The 13,723-nt window shown below is 56.6% G+C and overlaps 7 protein-coding genes across 7 annotated transcripts; 2 read left to right on the top strand and 5 right to left on the bottom strand.

Annotated features, from left to right (window-relative positions):
- Positions 1-241: 241 nt before the first annotated feature.
- On the top strand, positions 242-2,207 carry fbx15 (F-box domain protein; the record flags this gene model as incomplete). Its single annotated transcript, XM_056939370.1, has 2 exons — positions 242-412; positions 507-2,207. Coding segments are annotated over 2 exons (1,872 nt in total), but the record flags the coding sequence as incomplete, so codon positions are not given.
- A 1,385-nt stretch (positions 2,208-3,592) lies between these two features.
- N7459_000184 (DUF3712 domain-containing protein) lies at positions 3,593-5,151 on the bottom strand (the record flags this gene model as incomplete). The annotated part of the gene is made up of 3 exons (XM_056939369.1): positions 3,593-4,290; positions 4,363-4,787; positions 4,880-5,151. The coding sequence occupies 3 exons, from the start codon at positions 5,149-5,151 to the stop codon at positions 3,593-3,595; spliced, it is 1,395 nt and encodes a 464-aa protein (XP_056803649.1).
- A 719-nt stretch (positions 5,152-5,870) lies between these two features.
- N7459_000183 (oxygenase MpaB family protein) lies at positions 5,871-6,782 on the top strand (the record flags this gene model as incomplete). The annotated part of the gene is made up of 1 exon (XM_056939368.1): positions 5,871-6,782. One exon carries the CDS (start codon positions 5,871-5,873, stop codon positions 6,780-6,782), a length of 912 nt encoding a protein of 303 aa, XP_056803648.1.
- Positions 6,783-7,001: 219 nt separating this feature from the next.
- Positions 7,002-7,441, bottom strand: N7459_000182 (uncharacterized protein; the record flags this gene model as incomplete). The annotated part of the gene is made up of 2 exons (XM_056939367.1): positions 7,002-7,052; positions 7,130-7,441. The coding sequence occupies 2 exons, from the start codon at positions 7,439-7,441 to the stop codon at positions 7,002-7,004; spliced, it is 363 nt and encodes a 120-aa protein (XP_056803647.1).
- Positions 7,442-8,640: 1,199 nt separating this feature from the next.
- On the bottom strand, positions 8,641-9,304 carry N7459_000181 (uncharacterized protein; the record flags this gene model as incomplete). The annotated part of the gene is made up of 2 exons (XM_056939366.1): positions 8,641-9,082; positions 9,162-9,304. The coding sequence occupies 2 exons, from the start codon at positions 9,302-9,304 to the stop codon at positions 8,641-8,643; spliced, it is 585 nt and encodes a 194-aa protein (XP_056803646.1).
- Positions 9,305-9,946: 642 nt separating this feature from the next.
- N7459_000180 (uncharacterized protein) lies at positions 9,947-10,538 on the bottom strand (the record flags this gene model as incomplete). The annotated part of the gene is made up of 2 exons (XM_056939365.1): positions 9,947-10,378; positions 10,437-10,538. The coding sequence occupies 2 exons, from the start codon at positions 10,536-10,538 to the stop codon at positions 9,947-9,949; spliced, it is 534 nt and encodes a 177-aa protein (XP_056803645.1).
- A 575-nt stretch (positions 10,539-11,113) lies between these two features.
- Positions 11,114-12,615, bottom strand: N7459_000179 (indoleamine 2,3-dioxygenase; the record flags this gene model as incomplete). The annotated part of the gene is made up of 2 exons (XM_056939364.1): positions 11,114-12,262; positions 12,325-12,615. The coding sequence occupies 2 exons, from the start codon at positions 12,613-12,615 to the stop codon at positions 11,114-11,116; spliced, it is 1,440 nt and encodes a 479-aa protein (XP_056803644.1).
- Positions 12,616-13,723: the final 1,108 nt, after the last annotated feature.

The following is a 13,723-nucleotide window of genomic DNA, read 5'->3' as shown; positions in this document are numbered from 1 at the left end:
AGACCGGGTTGGCTTTCCCCATTCCTCTCCCTCTCTCTCCGACGATCGTCGAGCTCCTTTTGAGGCTCAAACACCCACCTCCGCCCTTAAATCTTCACCCCCCCCAGCCCCGGCCCTACTTTGTTCACCTCCATCCGCTCTTATTCTGCTTCGCTCTTTCCTTCGTCTTTCCGACCATGGCTTGCTCCTATTAATATTTCCTGCCCGCCTCGCTTTCCCTATATCATCCCCTTCTCTCTAGAATAATCCGGCGGCCATGCCGCCCTCTCAGAGTCTGGACTCCCTTCCTTTCGATGTCTTCTACCAGATTGCGACATCGCTGGACGACCGCGATTGTATTCAGCTGAGCCGCACCAATCGGGCCCTTCATGCGTGCATGGAGAGCGATCTCATCGCTCGCAAAACAGTCGAGGTAAGGCCAACCGTCAACCTCCCACGACATCCCATCATCGAGTTCTCCTATTCTCCCGTCTTGGGGGCTAAGGCTGACCGCTTAAATTGGGTAGAATGTCTTACTCTACAGCAAGGAGGGCCAGTCTGCCTTGGCGGGCCGGGCCAATTACCGCAAGGCTGTCGGGCATCGATTTGACATCCACGAGGCGGTGGCGACCGCTTCACCGTATTCGGTCTCCGTGCTGGCTTACGCTGTCGACTACGCCTATCACCAGGGATGCCTGTGTTATCGCGTTGGGCACGAAATTCGTCTGCTCGACGTACATGCCGCGGGTCGGGAAGAGCGTGTCCTGAATCTGCATGAGATCCTCACCCGCTTGGAATCCGGTGTGGATGCCGTAGACCGCGTGTCCCTCCTCCGGTATAGCGACGAGATCGTCGTTTTCCGTGTTGAAGGAATCGGTGCCCAGGATGACTTACTGCTGGCGATCGACATGCGGCAGCGTACTGATCCCACAAGGCGGCGACGCCTGCTGTTACAGAAGATCGTCCCCGCCTCTGTCCCCATATTTGTGCGGCATAGCCGCTCCTACCTTTGGTATGGCACGTTTACCGCCGTGGATGGCTCGGGCGGCGTCTGGTCGGTCTGCGGCGTGGACTTGGCCACATTTGAGTCCGTCGAATTTCCCCTCGACCGAGTTGTGGATGGTGACCTTGGTCAGTCATTTTGTTTCGAGATGTACCAGGAACATCTCTACGTCGTCTCTTCCGATGAAGACGAGCGATTTTCTTCCTTCTATCATTGGTTCTGCTATGCACCCCGCCAAAAGGACCGCAAGGGGCACGGCCGTCTCTGGCGCCGCGAGCACCGCGAAGGCCCCATCAATGATATGTGGACCGACCTTTCTATCTGCACCGACGAGAGCACCGGACGACCCGTGATTCTAGAATGCCGGCGAGAATGGCCGGATGGCAAGAGCGAGAACCATCGCACCAACTATACCGAGCCCCTCCCAACACCAAAAGAAGCTCTCGCAGCAGAGAGTGAAGGTGGAGAAGATTCCGGCCCTCCCGCATGGAAGGGCAATGATTTCAATGACCTAGCCACGACAAGCCAATCCTATAACCAGCGCCCAGAAAAGCGAATACGTCGCAACTACCACGCCGAGTACGATCCACCCTATGACCCGACCCAGCGACACGACTTCATCGCAGCCCGCACCAAGCACCGCAGCTACCATCTCGCTGCAAACACGTTCGTCGACCTCGTCAACGACCCAGCACCTCAGGCTGACGGCGTTCGCCCCCAAGACCGTCTCCGTCTGCGTACAGTCTCTCGCAAACGGAAAAGTCCCATTGACGAAGAAGGCCTCGAGGGCCCTAAAGGTCTTCTCTTTCGCCCAACACAAGCACATGCAGACGGCAAACCCGTCGAAGGCTCCGAAGAGCGCTTTATCTCCTGTGGCGTGCACATGTGGCCACCCGAGAACGCCCCAGCCGAAATACAGCGTATTCTCTGCCCCGACGCGCGAATTGGGTCCCTACACAGTATCTCAGACGACCGTTCCCTTATCTACTCCACATCATGCGCGGGCCTCCCACCCGATCATAAAGCACTGGTATTGATCAGTTTTGATCCAACAATCCGCTTTCCGACCATGACATCGCTACATCGCATCAAAGCGCCCGCTTTGCCGGACACTATAATCCCTGTCGAGATGCCCCGGCCGAGATCGTCGAAGCAGAATGCATCGCTCATCAAGGTGGCAGATCCGCTTTATCAGGCTATTGATTGGGGATATTGGTTGCGATGACCATTCGGGATCAGGATTGAACACTAGAACCACGCTTTCTGTAGCCGAGCAAGGTTGCAGAATTGCAGGTACCAGTGGCCCTAGAAAATATAGCAAAATATGTAATTAACGCATACGACAACATAGCGATCCCAACCGATCCATGGATTCCATCTATTCATTGTATGTGTAATCAGTTGAAGCCAAAGGTACGGTGTAGCCTGCAACCTCTCGGCTCCTGAACACCCCAAATCTCGAGACGATACAGGCCAAATCACCATTCCATCTGTGTAACCTCGTGAATGGCACTGCCATCACCGCACACAGGAACCATCGGAAATAAACTCCACCCATCGATCACACAGCAGAACGACATAGACATATGTACATGTAAACATAGTTGCCTATCTACAACGAATCGGAGTTCCGCGAAGATCCCGTCCTGCTATCCGCCGCCCGCATCTGCACACCATACGCTAACGATTTAAATGGGAGCTAGCCCATGCGCCTCGTCAGGTCGGCCCCGCTGTCAACGTCACAGTGCTGCAGAATCGGAGCTAGGCGAGCTGAGCTGAGCTGAGGGGGGCTAGGCTTCGTGTGGGTGAATTGAACCGAAGTGATTCACCGAGGACTCGATATGACAAATTGCTTTAGGGATGGTGGTTGGTGTTCGGTAGTTACTGTATAGCCAGCCTAGGCATTAGATACGCTGCGGTGTTCAGTACTGTGACTTGTGATTGCGGGAGGTTGCAAATACCTTGGCGAGGGCTGAAGTAACGGCGTTGCAGGGCTAGGCTCTGCTAGAACGTTCCTGGGCATCTATGTTTATGTACGACGATGCACTACGATCTACATCCTGGATGCCTAGCTGCGCTGAAGCAATGCATCATTGAAATCGTGGAGTCGTTTCTTTAGGATTATCTTCGGTGAAGCCCAGTGCTACAGACCCACACGTCCATCAGGCAGTCAATAGCGCTTGCAGGGGGCCACGGTGCTAGGCGAGTATACATACATTGATCGAAAAGATTGGAAGGAACGGACCAAAACCAACACCGTAACGCCGTAATCCGTGGGGAATGTTTGGAAGCCCTCGTCGCCGGGGAATCACAGTCACGATGAGGTACACGTTCGGCTGAGCGGGAAGTGCAATGGTGATATCCTGGACATCAATCCATTAAGCAGCGGAGCTCATCCTTTTCTGGTTCAATTCGTCAACTAGGGGATGTTGAGGCGATGCCATGAAAACATATAAGCAGGGGCCGAAACGGAGAACCCATGCGATTTGCGGGAATTTCAGGGCGGTGGTAGGATTCAAGACTCAGACCTAGAGAGCTTGGTGAGTCTGATAGGACTCAGGAAGAACCCCGGAAAATGATCACCACCGGAGTTGGGATGATGCTGGGAGATCACGCATTAAGATACCACGCGGCGAGGGCGTCGATGAGAGCATCTCGTTTGACGGGGTGTTCATCCTTAAAGGCGTCGCGAACATGGATATTCTGCTTCAACTCTGACGCGAGACTGGAGCTAGTGTTTGTGCTGCTGCTGTTACTGTTGTCGGCAAGTTCGTCCTTCAACGTGTCGAGGAGACCGGGGCTACTTGAGTTGCTTTTCATCGCATCGATGACTGTTGAGAAGTTGGCGCCGTTTTGAGCGTTGACTAAGTTGTGGATCGTGTTCTTGAGGAGACCGACAATTGGTACCTTTGCGGTCAGCGTGAGCTGGGACATCACGTCTGTGTAGTACGGCACGAGCGTGCCATTCCAGGTCACGGTGCGGGTAATTGTGTCCAAGATAAGGTTGCCCTCTCTGATGGCGGAGGCTTGCGAAGTTAGGACCTCCTTCAGATTCTTGACGACCTTGGTGAGATCCAGAACGCCGGTAAGCGGGAAGGTATTGTTGCCGGGTTTGAGGGTGATGTTTTCGAGGGTCGCATTTCCGATCACCAGGTTGCCGCTCTTGATATCCAGCACGATGGTGCCAATCTCAAGGGTCAGCACGGAGGGATTGGGGAGCGTGGCGTTGCCGACCAGGTTGGTACCGTCGTCGAGGGCGGGGATTAGTGAACTGTCGGATATTGTGAACCCCTTGAACTGGTTGAGGGCTAAATTGCCGTTAGATATTGTTTCGAAATACCCGGAGAAGACAAATTGAAAATACGGCTGGGTCAGCTTACTTGGAGATATAATGTCCTTGTTCATTGTCACCTTGGACTTCAGCACTCCCAGATAGGAATGTGTCGTGCCCTTCACCGACAGTCCCGACTTTTCCTGGAAGACCACGTCGTGCACGTAGTCGGTCCAGGTGGTCACATTCAGCAGCGGCGTGGGTTGATCGTCGGTGCCGAGGGTGGTATTGCCCTTGACGACCGTCCCGGGAACACCAGCCTTTCCCCACGCGTTGTCGACGCCCGTGTCGCGATTGAACAGATCCAATGTGAGGGGATCAATTCGCACATTCAGTGCAATTTTCAAGTCCAGTGCCGACTTCAGCGTCAGCATTATGGAATCGGGCTTGGGCTGCATGACCGCCGCCTCGACTAGCACCAGGCTGGATTTATTTACGACCAGCTGCGAGATGGCAGGAATAGCGACCAGGAAGCTAAAGCGCACATTGTTAGAGTCGGAACAAGGTTTAAACAAGATGAGAACCAGAAGCATAGATTCAAGTTTAGATCCAAGCGCGCTACTTACAACACTGGCAGGAAAATTGCCAGGAAGATCACATTGCCGATGAGGTAGCAGCACCAGAACCGTTTCCAGTGGCGCGCAAGCTTCTCTTTCCGCGTACGGCTAGTGGTGGCCAGCGATAGACCACCAGCTGACTCGATCTGCTCGAGCTTGTTGCCCTTTTCGCCATCGCCATTGTCGTTGACGGCAGCCAATGGCCCACGATGGACCCCGAGGGAGTATTTCGCATCGTCCGAGCTCAGGTAGGCTGGCCGGTCGTCAAGCTTCTTGCCCATGGTGACGGCGGGGCGAGTTTTGCGCACAAGGAAAAGAAAAAGAGCAAGCTCCAACAGGAGAAGATGATCATAAGTAGGTATATAAACCGCGCGAGGGGATCACCCGTGCCCTGTGCGGGACAAGCACAGTCATTCGGGAATCACCTGGGCGTAGCCTATCGAGAGCAAGCGAAATAAGCCCTCGTGCTAGCGCGCCAGTTGCGTGGGAATACGACCCCGGACTTTCCATAATTCGGACTCGACGGGGAGGGGAAAGTGGACTCGACCTAAGCCCGAGCCGGCGAGAAAAGTGGATGGAAGTGGATTCTGCAGTGCATCGGAGCACGATTCCCTGGCCGGGGAGGTGATCCTCGACCAGAGCTGCACGTATGCAGCATGGATCGGCGAGCGCGAGATGGCGATCTGCTGCGGACCGCGGCTGGTCGTCTCCGAAAAGGAGATTCACATGGGTGCTTTTCGCGGGGCGCTTTTCACCGACGGCGTTCGGACAGCGTCGGACCTCTTGAAGGTCAGTGGGTTCGACTGGTGAAGGTGAGAGTGATACTTTTGGTTTGACTTTTCTGGGGTTGTTGTCTGCGGGGAAGTCGGCTCGTCAGGCTCTCAGGCTCTTATAGTCCGTTGCCTCTTGCGTGCGCATCCCCTTCCACCTCGCCAGACATACAGAGTTCCCGACGCAATCGAAGCAGTATCCTCGAAGCATCTCACTCTTCAGCATTGCCATGTCGTCCACTTCGTCCCCGCCGTCGCTTTTGGACGAAAAGCCCATGGCTTTGCATGCCACGTCCAGTGACGAGCCCGCTACTGGTCACCCAACTAGCGACTCGGGGCGACTACACGCCCTCGAGCAGCTGGAGATCTTGCCCCAGATTCTGCAAGAGGGTATTCTGTTCGCAGGATCCGGTGCGGCATTGCTATTGCAAGCTGCTCTCCCCGGCATCCGCGATACGGAAATCGCCAACGGGGGTCCCGAAGCGCTAGCCACCGAGCTCCTCGACGCCCTCCAAGCACACATCAGCTACGTTTCATGCCTAGTCTTCGGCACACGCGCCGAGCGCAAGGCGCTGCTGGACCTCCTCCGCCGCGGCGAAGCCCCCGGCCTGGGTGGCGGCCGCAACAACCGCTTCGCCCACCACCCACCGCTGCAGCTATGGATGGCCGCAACGCTGTACGCCACAGCCACGGACTTTTACCAGCGTGTGTACGGCCGCGTGGACTACGAGACTGCCCAGCGCGGCTACGACGAGTTCAGCCTGCTGGTGAACTGCCTTGGTATGCCTGCGGGCACCTGGCCCGCGACGCGGCAGGCTTTCTGGTCCTTCTGGGACACTCAGGTCTCGCAGCTGACGGTGTCCGCGGACGCCGCGCACTTTGCGAAAGACCTGCGCGAGAGCACCGACATGCCTCGCTGGGTACAGCGGCTGAAGCCTTTCCTACGCGCCGTGACTATCGAGATGCTGCCGCCGCGACTGCGTGAGGCGTACGAGCTGCGCTCGACGGCCACCACCCGCGGCTTGTACCGCACGTGGATGGGCTTCTCGACTGCAGTGTACCCAGCTATGCCGAATAAGATGCGGGCGTACCCACTGCGGTACTACCAAGAGCGCCTGCGTGGGAAACTGCATGTCGTGTGATGAAATGATGTGTGTCTGGGTTTCCATTGATCTCGGTTCCTGTCCTTCTTTTTCTCTGTATATAACTACCATTTCTTTTCTTTAAATCCTTGTTTGCACTATACGAGACACGCATCGTGATACGCTATTCATGAGAAAAGAAGAAATTGCATGGATCTACCCGTTGACTTCGTATGCTATCGTCAATTACAAAAATCAAATCGTCACCAACATCATGCCCTATAGCGATCCCAGCATTCCGCCCAGAAGCTTCGAGACGTCTTCCACCAGCTATGATAGTCAAGATTAGCAAATGACCGGCTAAAAAGAGCTCTGCGGATGGATAATTTCAGCGGAACAATACACACCGGCGTGGCATCCCCAATCAGAATGGTCGTATTGTCCACAAACTCCTTGGTCAGGAGCGAATGGGCGTTGGTGAGGATGTCTTGCAGGGTTTTGAGATTGTCATCGGAAAGCAGCTTGGCGGCATTGGTGATGATCACCTGGAGGTTATTGATATTCGTTTCGGTCAACAGACCCTCCACGTCGCTCAAGGTTGATAGGAGACCTGATGATGATGCCGGCGCGGGCGCTGCGACAGGGTTGGGGACGGGCTCGGGGGCAGCCAGGGCTAGAGGAGCCGCCGCGAGAGGGAGTAGGATCCGGCTATAACGCATTGTTGTGTTTTATTTCTTATCTGGTACAACGGAATAGAAGAATGGGAGAGATTCAAAGTAGAGAGAGAAAAAAAAATGGGAAGGAAGATGGGAAGACCGCAATATCAGCCTCCTGGAACTTGTGTTTCCCGCCTGTCGCCGTCTTATAACGGAACCCCATTCTTTTCGCAGCTACTTGCTCTTCCTCCTCCCCTCATGTCTTACTCCTGCGCTCACCCAGTCCCCCACTTCATCTAGACCAGCTTTCGACCGTGCCACAGTTCTGGCAATCTACAACGTTAGCGATCCGAGAAAATCCCCCGAGGCCCAGGGCCAATGCCCGTCGTGCATAGCGTCACCAGCAGCCAACAGGCGTTGGCCGGATTGCAGCTGGCAGTGACGATCCGCGATCTGGGATGAGGATTCAGCGCCGAGGTCGATCGCAGCAGGAAAGCTAGAGCAGAGAAGATAGAATCCCATGTGAGAGGGTGGTAAGAGCGCGCCGCCAGCAAGCCTCGATATCAGCGCAATCCCCGCATCGACGGCCTCACCCCGGACAGCCGCCAACTGGGAAAATGATCGGCTCGCTGGGCGATCGGACCTCTCAAAATGTGTCCTGGATGACCTTTGTGGCTGCGGTGGAGGCCGCTAGCCAGGCTCACTGAGTGGAGTGTTGCGCTGCACTCAAGCAATAATCCATCGGGTCGACCTGTCACCTTCGGGACCCCGACGACTCCATGTGATCTTCCGGAGGTGATGTTCGCTTGGGTAGCGATCGGCGCGATGGTGGTCCTCCAAGACCTGTTGGCGTAGAGTGACATCGGCGGCGATTGCGCTACTCACTATAATACGACGAGTAGTTTGCACGTTATATCCATCCACGGATTCTATATAGTGCGCCTCGACGCCGGCATTGTTTACCTGTTCATCCACACGCGGTCGAGCCGAGGATCATGTGGGAAAGTGGAAATGCGCCACCGCGTGCGCCCCCCTGGAACCAGGAACCGAAAATTGAGCGTGAGCGAATCATCCATGGATGCGATGCATCTCGTCTGTGTCTTTGCTGTACGACCCTGGATGCTACGCTATTGTCGCTGGTACATACATCATCTCCTGCACGAGGGCCCTGCACCCGCACTGCACTACTGCAGCCCACTCTCGCTCCATCAAGTCGCGAGGAAACAATGGGTTTTGCAACCCCGCAACAAGCCCGGACCCGCTTACAACGCTAGGGCCAACCCGAGGACACTCAATGCCCCGATCAACGACGCGGTGAGTCCCGTCGGCTGCGCCGCCGCCAGCCCGGTGGACGTCGACGTCGAGCCTGTGGCCGTCGCTGTCACTGTCGCTGCCGTCGCGGTCGCCCCGGCCCCGCTGGTCGTCTGGTATGCCAGCCCCGTCGTGGCTGTCAGCGCGCCGCCGCTGATCTGCGACCTCACGACGGACATGTAACTCTTCACGTTGGACGGCAAGCTGCCATACCAAGTCGGCGTGCTTCCGGCGCTGAAGTCGCTGGCGAGACTACTGCGGGAGGACTGGTCGACCAACTCCCAGAGTACGGTGACTGGCACCGCGGAGAGAATCTCCCCAATCAAGGATTTGGGCGGTGGTGAGATGTTGCCAAAGTTGGCGGAGGCGGTTGTGTTGGACGACAGTTGCGCGCTGGAAGCGATATGGGTTAACTTGCAGGACTACAAGCCGCATTGGGATGGAAGCAAACTGTCTCTCCGAAGACACTCACAGCGCACTTGAGAGCGAGGCGACATTCCATCCGCTCTGGCTGGCACCCGCGACGCTGCTGGTGCTGGCATCATCTCGACGCTGCGGATCAACGGCCCCAGCACAGGCCGCAAGGAAATAGACAAGCACTGCAGTAAACTGCATTGTAGAGTTCCAATGAGGTACCTTCGCCAGTCGGCGTGCAGAACAAGAAAGTGATAAAGATGCCACAAGATGGACGTCCGGGAAAAGTAGAGAAATGTCAAAGCCTTGGTCCCTTCGGCCCATCCGGCACTGGATTGGAGCGTACGTTATGATGGGTGCATGATACGCTACGCTGATCTGCCTCCCGTTTCTAGGAAGTGGCCTATGGGCCTTCGAGACTCATCCGGCTCTGTCGAGGATCGTGCTGGTGCCGTTTAACCTCGGATCGCATGCGCCAATATGCAACTGCTCCAGGCGGGGAAAGTCAATGCATGTCATCGTCTCCTACAATACGTGGGGTGTCCGATCCCTCGGGCATTTTCGAAGGGCCTGCATGGATGGAGCAAGGAATAGCTGCAAGGCTTTGCGTCTGCTCTGCGCGGTTTGACTACAGTCCACCTTTGCACATACTTTACACGCTTGACATCTACCCCACGACATCTACCACGGCTAGATACGTTTACAAAAAGAATCCCGGCCAGAAGCGAGACCCGAGGAAATAAACGCAGTGACAAAGCAGTTCATTGGATATCATAATCGAGTCGTCAGATCGTCACACCAAGCACCGCCGAGCAAGCACACCACACAGAAACAGCGCCCAGCCTAGTAGCCGCCCTTCTTGGCCATATCAGCCTCCGCGCCGCGCTGCTGCACCTTGCCCTGGTCATGCTGGTCGCGGAACTTCTGCTCCGCCTCGCGGTCGCCGCTGACCGCCGCGCCGAGGCCGCCGAGCGCGCCCTGCGCGCGGTCGTGGATGCCCTCTCCCCAGTCCTTGAGCTGGCCCTTGGCCTCCTGCTCCTTGCCCGCGGCGTTCTGCTCCACGCCCGCGCGCCGCAGGTTCTCGTTGCCGATCACGTTGCCCAGCGACTCCTTGGCGGAGCCGACGGTCTGGTCCCACGAGCCGGTGGAGCGGTTGGGGTCGTCCTTGGCCGCGGCGCCGGTGTTAGGGTCGGCGGTGACGGGGCCCAGCTTGGTGGTTGTGTGGGAGTTGTCGTGCTGCTCCTGGGCTTTTTGCTGGGTGGTCTCGCCCTGGTTCTGGGGTGTGTTAGTCTGTGGATGGCAGTGGGTGGTAGGTGGTGGGTGGTTGCGGTACCTGAGTGGAGGAGTCGCCGGTCACGGAGCCTACGGCTCGCTGGGCGAGGCCAGTGGCCTGGTTCACGTAGGAGCCGAGAGTGGAGGAGTTGCCGTCAGACATGATGTAGATGTAGATGTAGATGTAGATGTAGATGTAGATGTAGATGTAGATGTAGATGTACGAAGAGTAGATTGGAGATGGATGGTGGATGGTAGATGGTAGATGGTAGATGGAAGTTGAAGAGAGTTCAAATACAAATTCAGCGATGCTGAATCAAGCTTTCTGCCTGGTAAACACGACTCTTATATACAATGGACGTCGCCCGTTTTCCAAGGCAAGCCAAGTCGCGATCGATGACATCATACTCTGATGTCACATCACGTGCGGCCCTGAATCCAGCTTGACGGGGTATGAGAGGACATGTACGTCATGAAAAGCACACGGGAGAAGATTCTACAGCGGTGGAGCCACTGGGTGACGCTGGTGGAAATGGAGATCGTAAGTGGTGATGATGAAGTCGCAAATAAAGACCGCGAGGCATGATTCGATCCATACAGCAAAGCAAGAAAGCCCCAACGCCGAACAGTCTACCAGTCGCTGCAACGTCTATGCCACACGCAGGACACAATGTAGATCTCAATGCAAATGCGAACGCTCACAGGAAAATCAAGACACGTAGCAAATCTCGTAGTTCATCACCAGTGGCAGATGCCGCCTTCACTGTCGTCCGCAGTCCAGGTCCCGCAGAGACCAACGACTTCCAGATGGCCGTCGGGATGCTCCCCGACCTTACTGAGAGAGGCAGAGCCCACATCAGCAGGTGAATTGCTGAGCAGCCGTCGCGCCCAGACATCGATGACGGGCTCGCCGGTCTCGTCGCGCGCCTGCTTCAGGAACGGAATGAGCGCGGTGCCGCCGGTCCCGCGTAGTTTCTTGCTATCTGTCGGGGCCGCAGTAGCCAGGTTAGTCGCGCCGGGCTGGCCGGTCACGACAGACTGTGACGCGCGCCGCGCACCGCGCGACTGCACAATGATGTACCGCGACACGATCTGGATGTGCTTGTCGCGCATGGCCCGCAGCATCGACAGGCAGGCATCGTAGGCCAGTCGCAGGGCCGGGTCGGCGCGGCGCGCCTCCACGAACGCCCGGATATTGGCGATGGAGTCAATCTGCTCCAGGAAGCGCCGGTGCGGCCCGGGCATGTACGCGCGCATCTCGTGGATGAATCCGTGGCGAGTCTTGGGGCCGTCCTCCTGCGCTTCGTCTTTGCGCGACACGCCGGTCGGCCGGTGCTCGATGCCCAGCACGATATCGAAGAACTGGATCAGCGAGCTCTGAGCGTTGCTGCCGCCGCCGTACTGCCGGTACTCGGGCGCGTTGCGGCCGTCGTCGTACAGCAAGCCCTTGGGCAGCCCCGCGTCGGCCATGTTCTTGCTGCCGGCGAGGTAGGGGCGGATGCGGTTGTAGAAGATGTAGGGATCGCAGTTGTCGTACATGCGTTGCAGCAGGGCGGTGATATCGTCGATGATTTCGGCGAGCTGCTGCAGGCACTCCGTCACGACGCGGGCTTTGCCGACGCGGGCGGCTGCGATGGCCTCGAGCATGAGCGGGATGGAGGGTGCGCCGCGGGCTTCGATGGCGACGGAAACCAGGTAGAACCACTGCTCATCGAGAGAACCGGTGAATGTCTGGAGACAAGCGAGGTTGTCGAGGTCGTCGGCTGGTTCGTCCGGGAAGATTGGCTTGTAGTTCCAGAGGCAGACTCCGGCGTATGTCGCAACCGGCGGTACTTCTAGTCGATCACACACCGCGAACAAGGGGACGGTGAGTTGTGGAGGGATCCTCTATTGTGGAGATGGTCAGTCTACTCTCGGGTGTCTCTGGCCTTCCGAAGAGAACGACCTACCTCGGCGGGACGGTCACCACCCCAGACATAACCGTGCAGGATGAACACTAGCACGACATATGCGCGGCGCCACTCGGCATCTGTCTGCAACTTTGCAGTCGATAGGATTGGCAAACGGTCGATAAGGCCTCGGGCGCGTTTACTCAGAAGCAATGGCTGGAGATTGGCGGCGATCGCTTCCCACTTGGCGTAGTATGGATCAGGCAACACCTCCAGCGGAGGCTCTGGCGAGAGGAACCCATGCTCCGGTGAGATGCCATAGTCGGCCGGCGACGGTACTGGAGGTAGCATGGTGATAGCTGAAGAGGATAGAAGGAGACACGGTGATGTGACGATGGGCACGTGTGGTTATGATGAAGCTCGGCGAATGGAACTCTCGCCCATCTGGACCTGAGTCTCGTCGATCACTCGGCTGCAGATATTCAATATCATGCAACGCAGAGCCGTGAAGGATGCTACTCAACACCACGGCGGGTGAGACGATTGTTTGGGAGAGAGAAAGTACGATGTCCAGGGACAGGAACCAGGTGATTGAGGTGGGTGGCGGTTCCAGAAAAAGACTCGCCTTGTTGGCCCGGAAGGCTATTGTTCGGCGCACCGGATGCGAACGGAGGCGAGCGACTCAGCCCGGAAGAAAGGAAAGGTATACTTTCAGCAAAGCCAGACTCGGAGCCGCGGGGAATACAGCGGGCAATTATAGCCTCGTTTGGTGCTGGAGAAGCCGGAGGGGTAAAGATAACCACGATCATCCGAGAAGAGTTTTCATTTCTACCCCGGCGGGATAACCATCCGGAAAAGCACGTAATCATTTACCGCGGACACCATTTCTAAGCATGGACCGCAAGAGCCTAGTCATCCCGAAGCGAGGACCTGGGATGAACTTGGGTCCTCGCGGGTCGTGGGCCGCCCTGGGTCCGATATAGGACGTGCATGTTGGAGGTTTAGAGGGCCTCGCCGGGGTCGGGATTATGGGCCAGTTCTGCGTGAGTTGATGGGAGGGGGGCGTGAAGATAGTAGATGGAAAGAAGAATGGCCGACGTTGCTGGTTCAAAATAACTTGATATCAAAGCCATACATATAGAACGGGCCTCCACGTTTTGATAGATGCAGCGGGACGAAGAGTTAGACTGAGTGCGCGCGATACAGGTGTTTTCTTAGGCTGCGGCATTTTCCCGCTAGCGTGACAGGGCGGCAATGAATCGGAGGCGGATTTGACTGGTTCCGGTTACGCACGGCGTTGCCCCAGCGCAATCGCCCATACTCACGCTAAAACTGTTCGGTCTGCGGTGACGCCGTGGCTGTGGGTCGAAGGATTAACAACACCCCATCATATCCATCTACACCAGTGTCAAGCACTATCAGAATATCGACGCATTCATCGGCCACCTTTGAGTGTTGG

This window comes from Penicillium hispanicum (genome assembly GCF_028827665.1).
Source record: "Penicillium hispanicum strain IBT 35686 chromosome Unknown utg000001l_segment0_segment0, whole genome shotgun sequence".
Classification (NCBI taxonomy): Eukaryota; Fungi; Ascomycota; class Eurotiomycetes; order Eurotiales; family Aspergillaceae; genus Penicillium; species Penicillium hispanicum.
The sequence above is the reverse complement of the archived record's forward strand: the minus strand, read 5'-3'. Positions and strand labels throughout refer to the sequence as shown.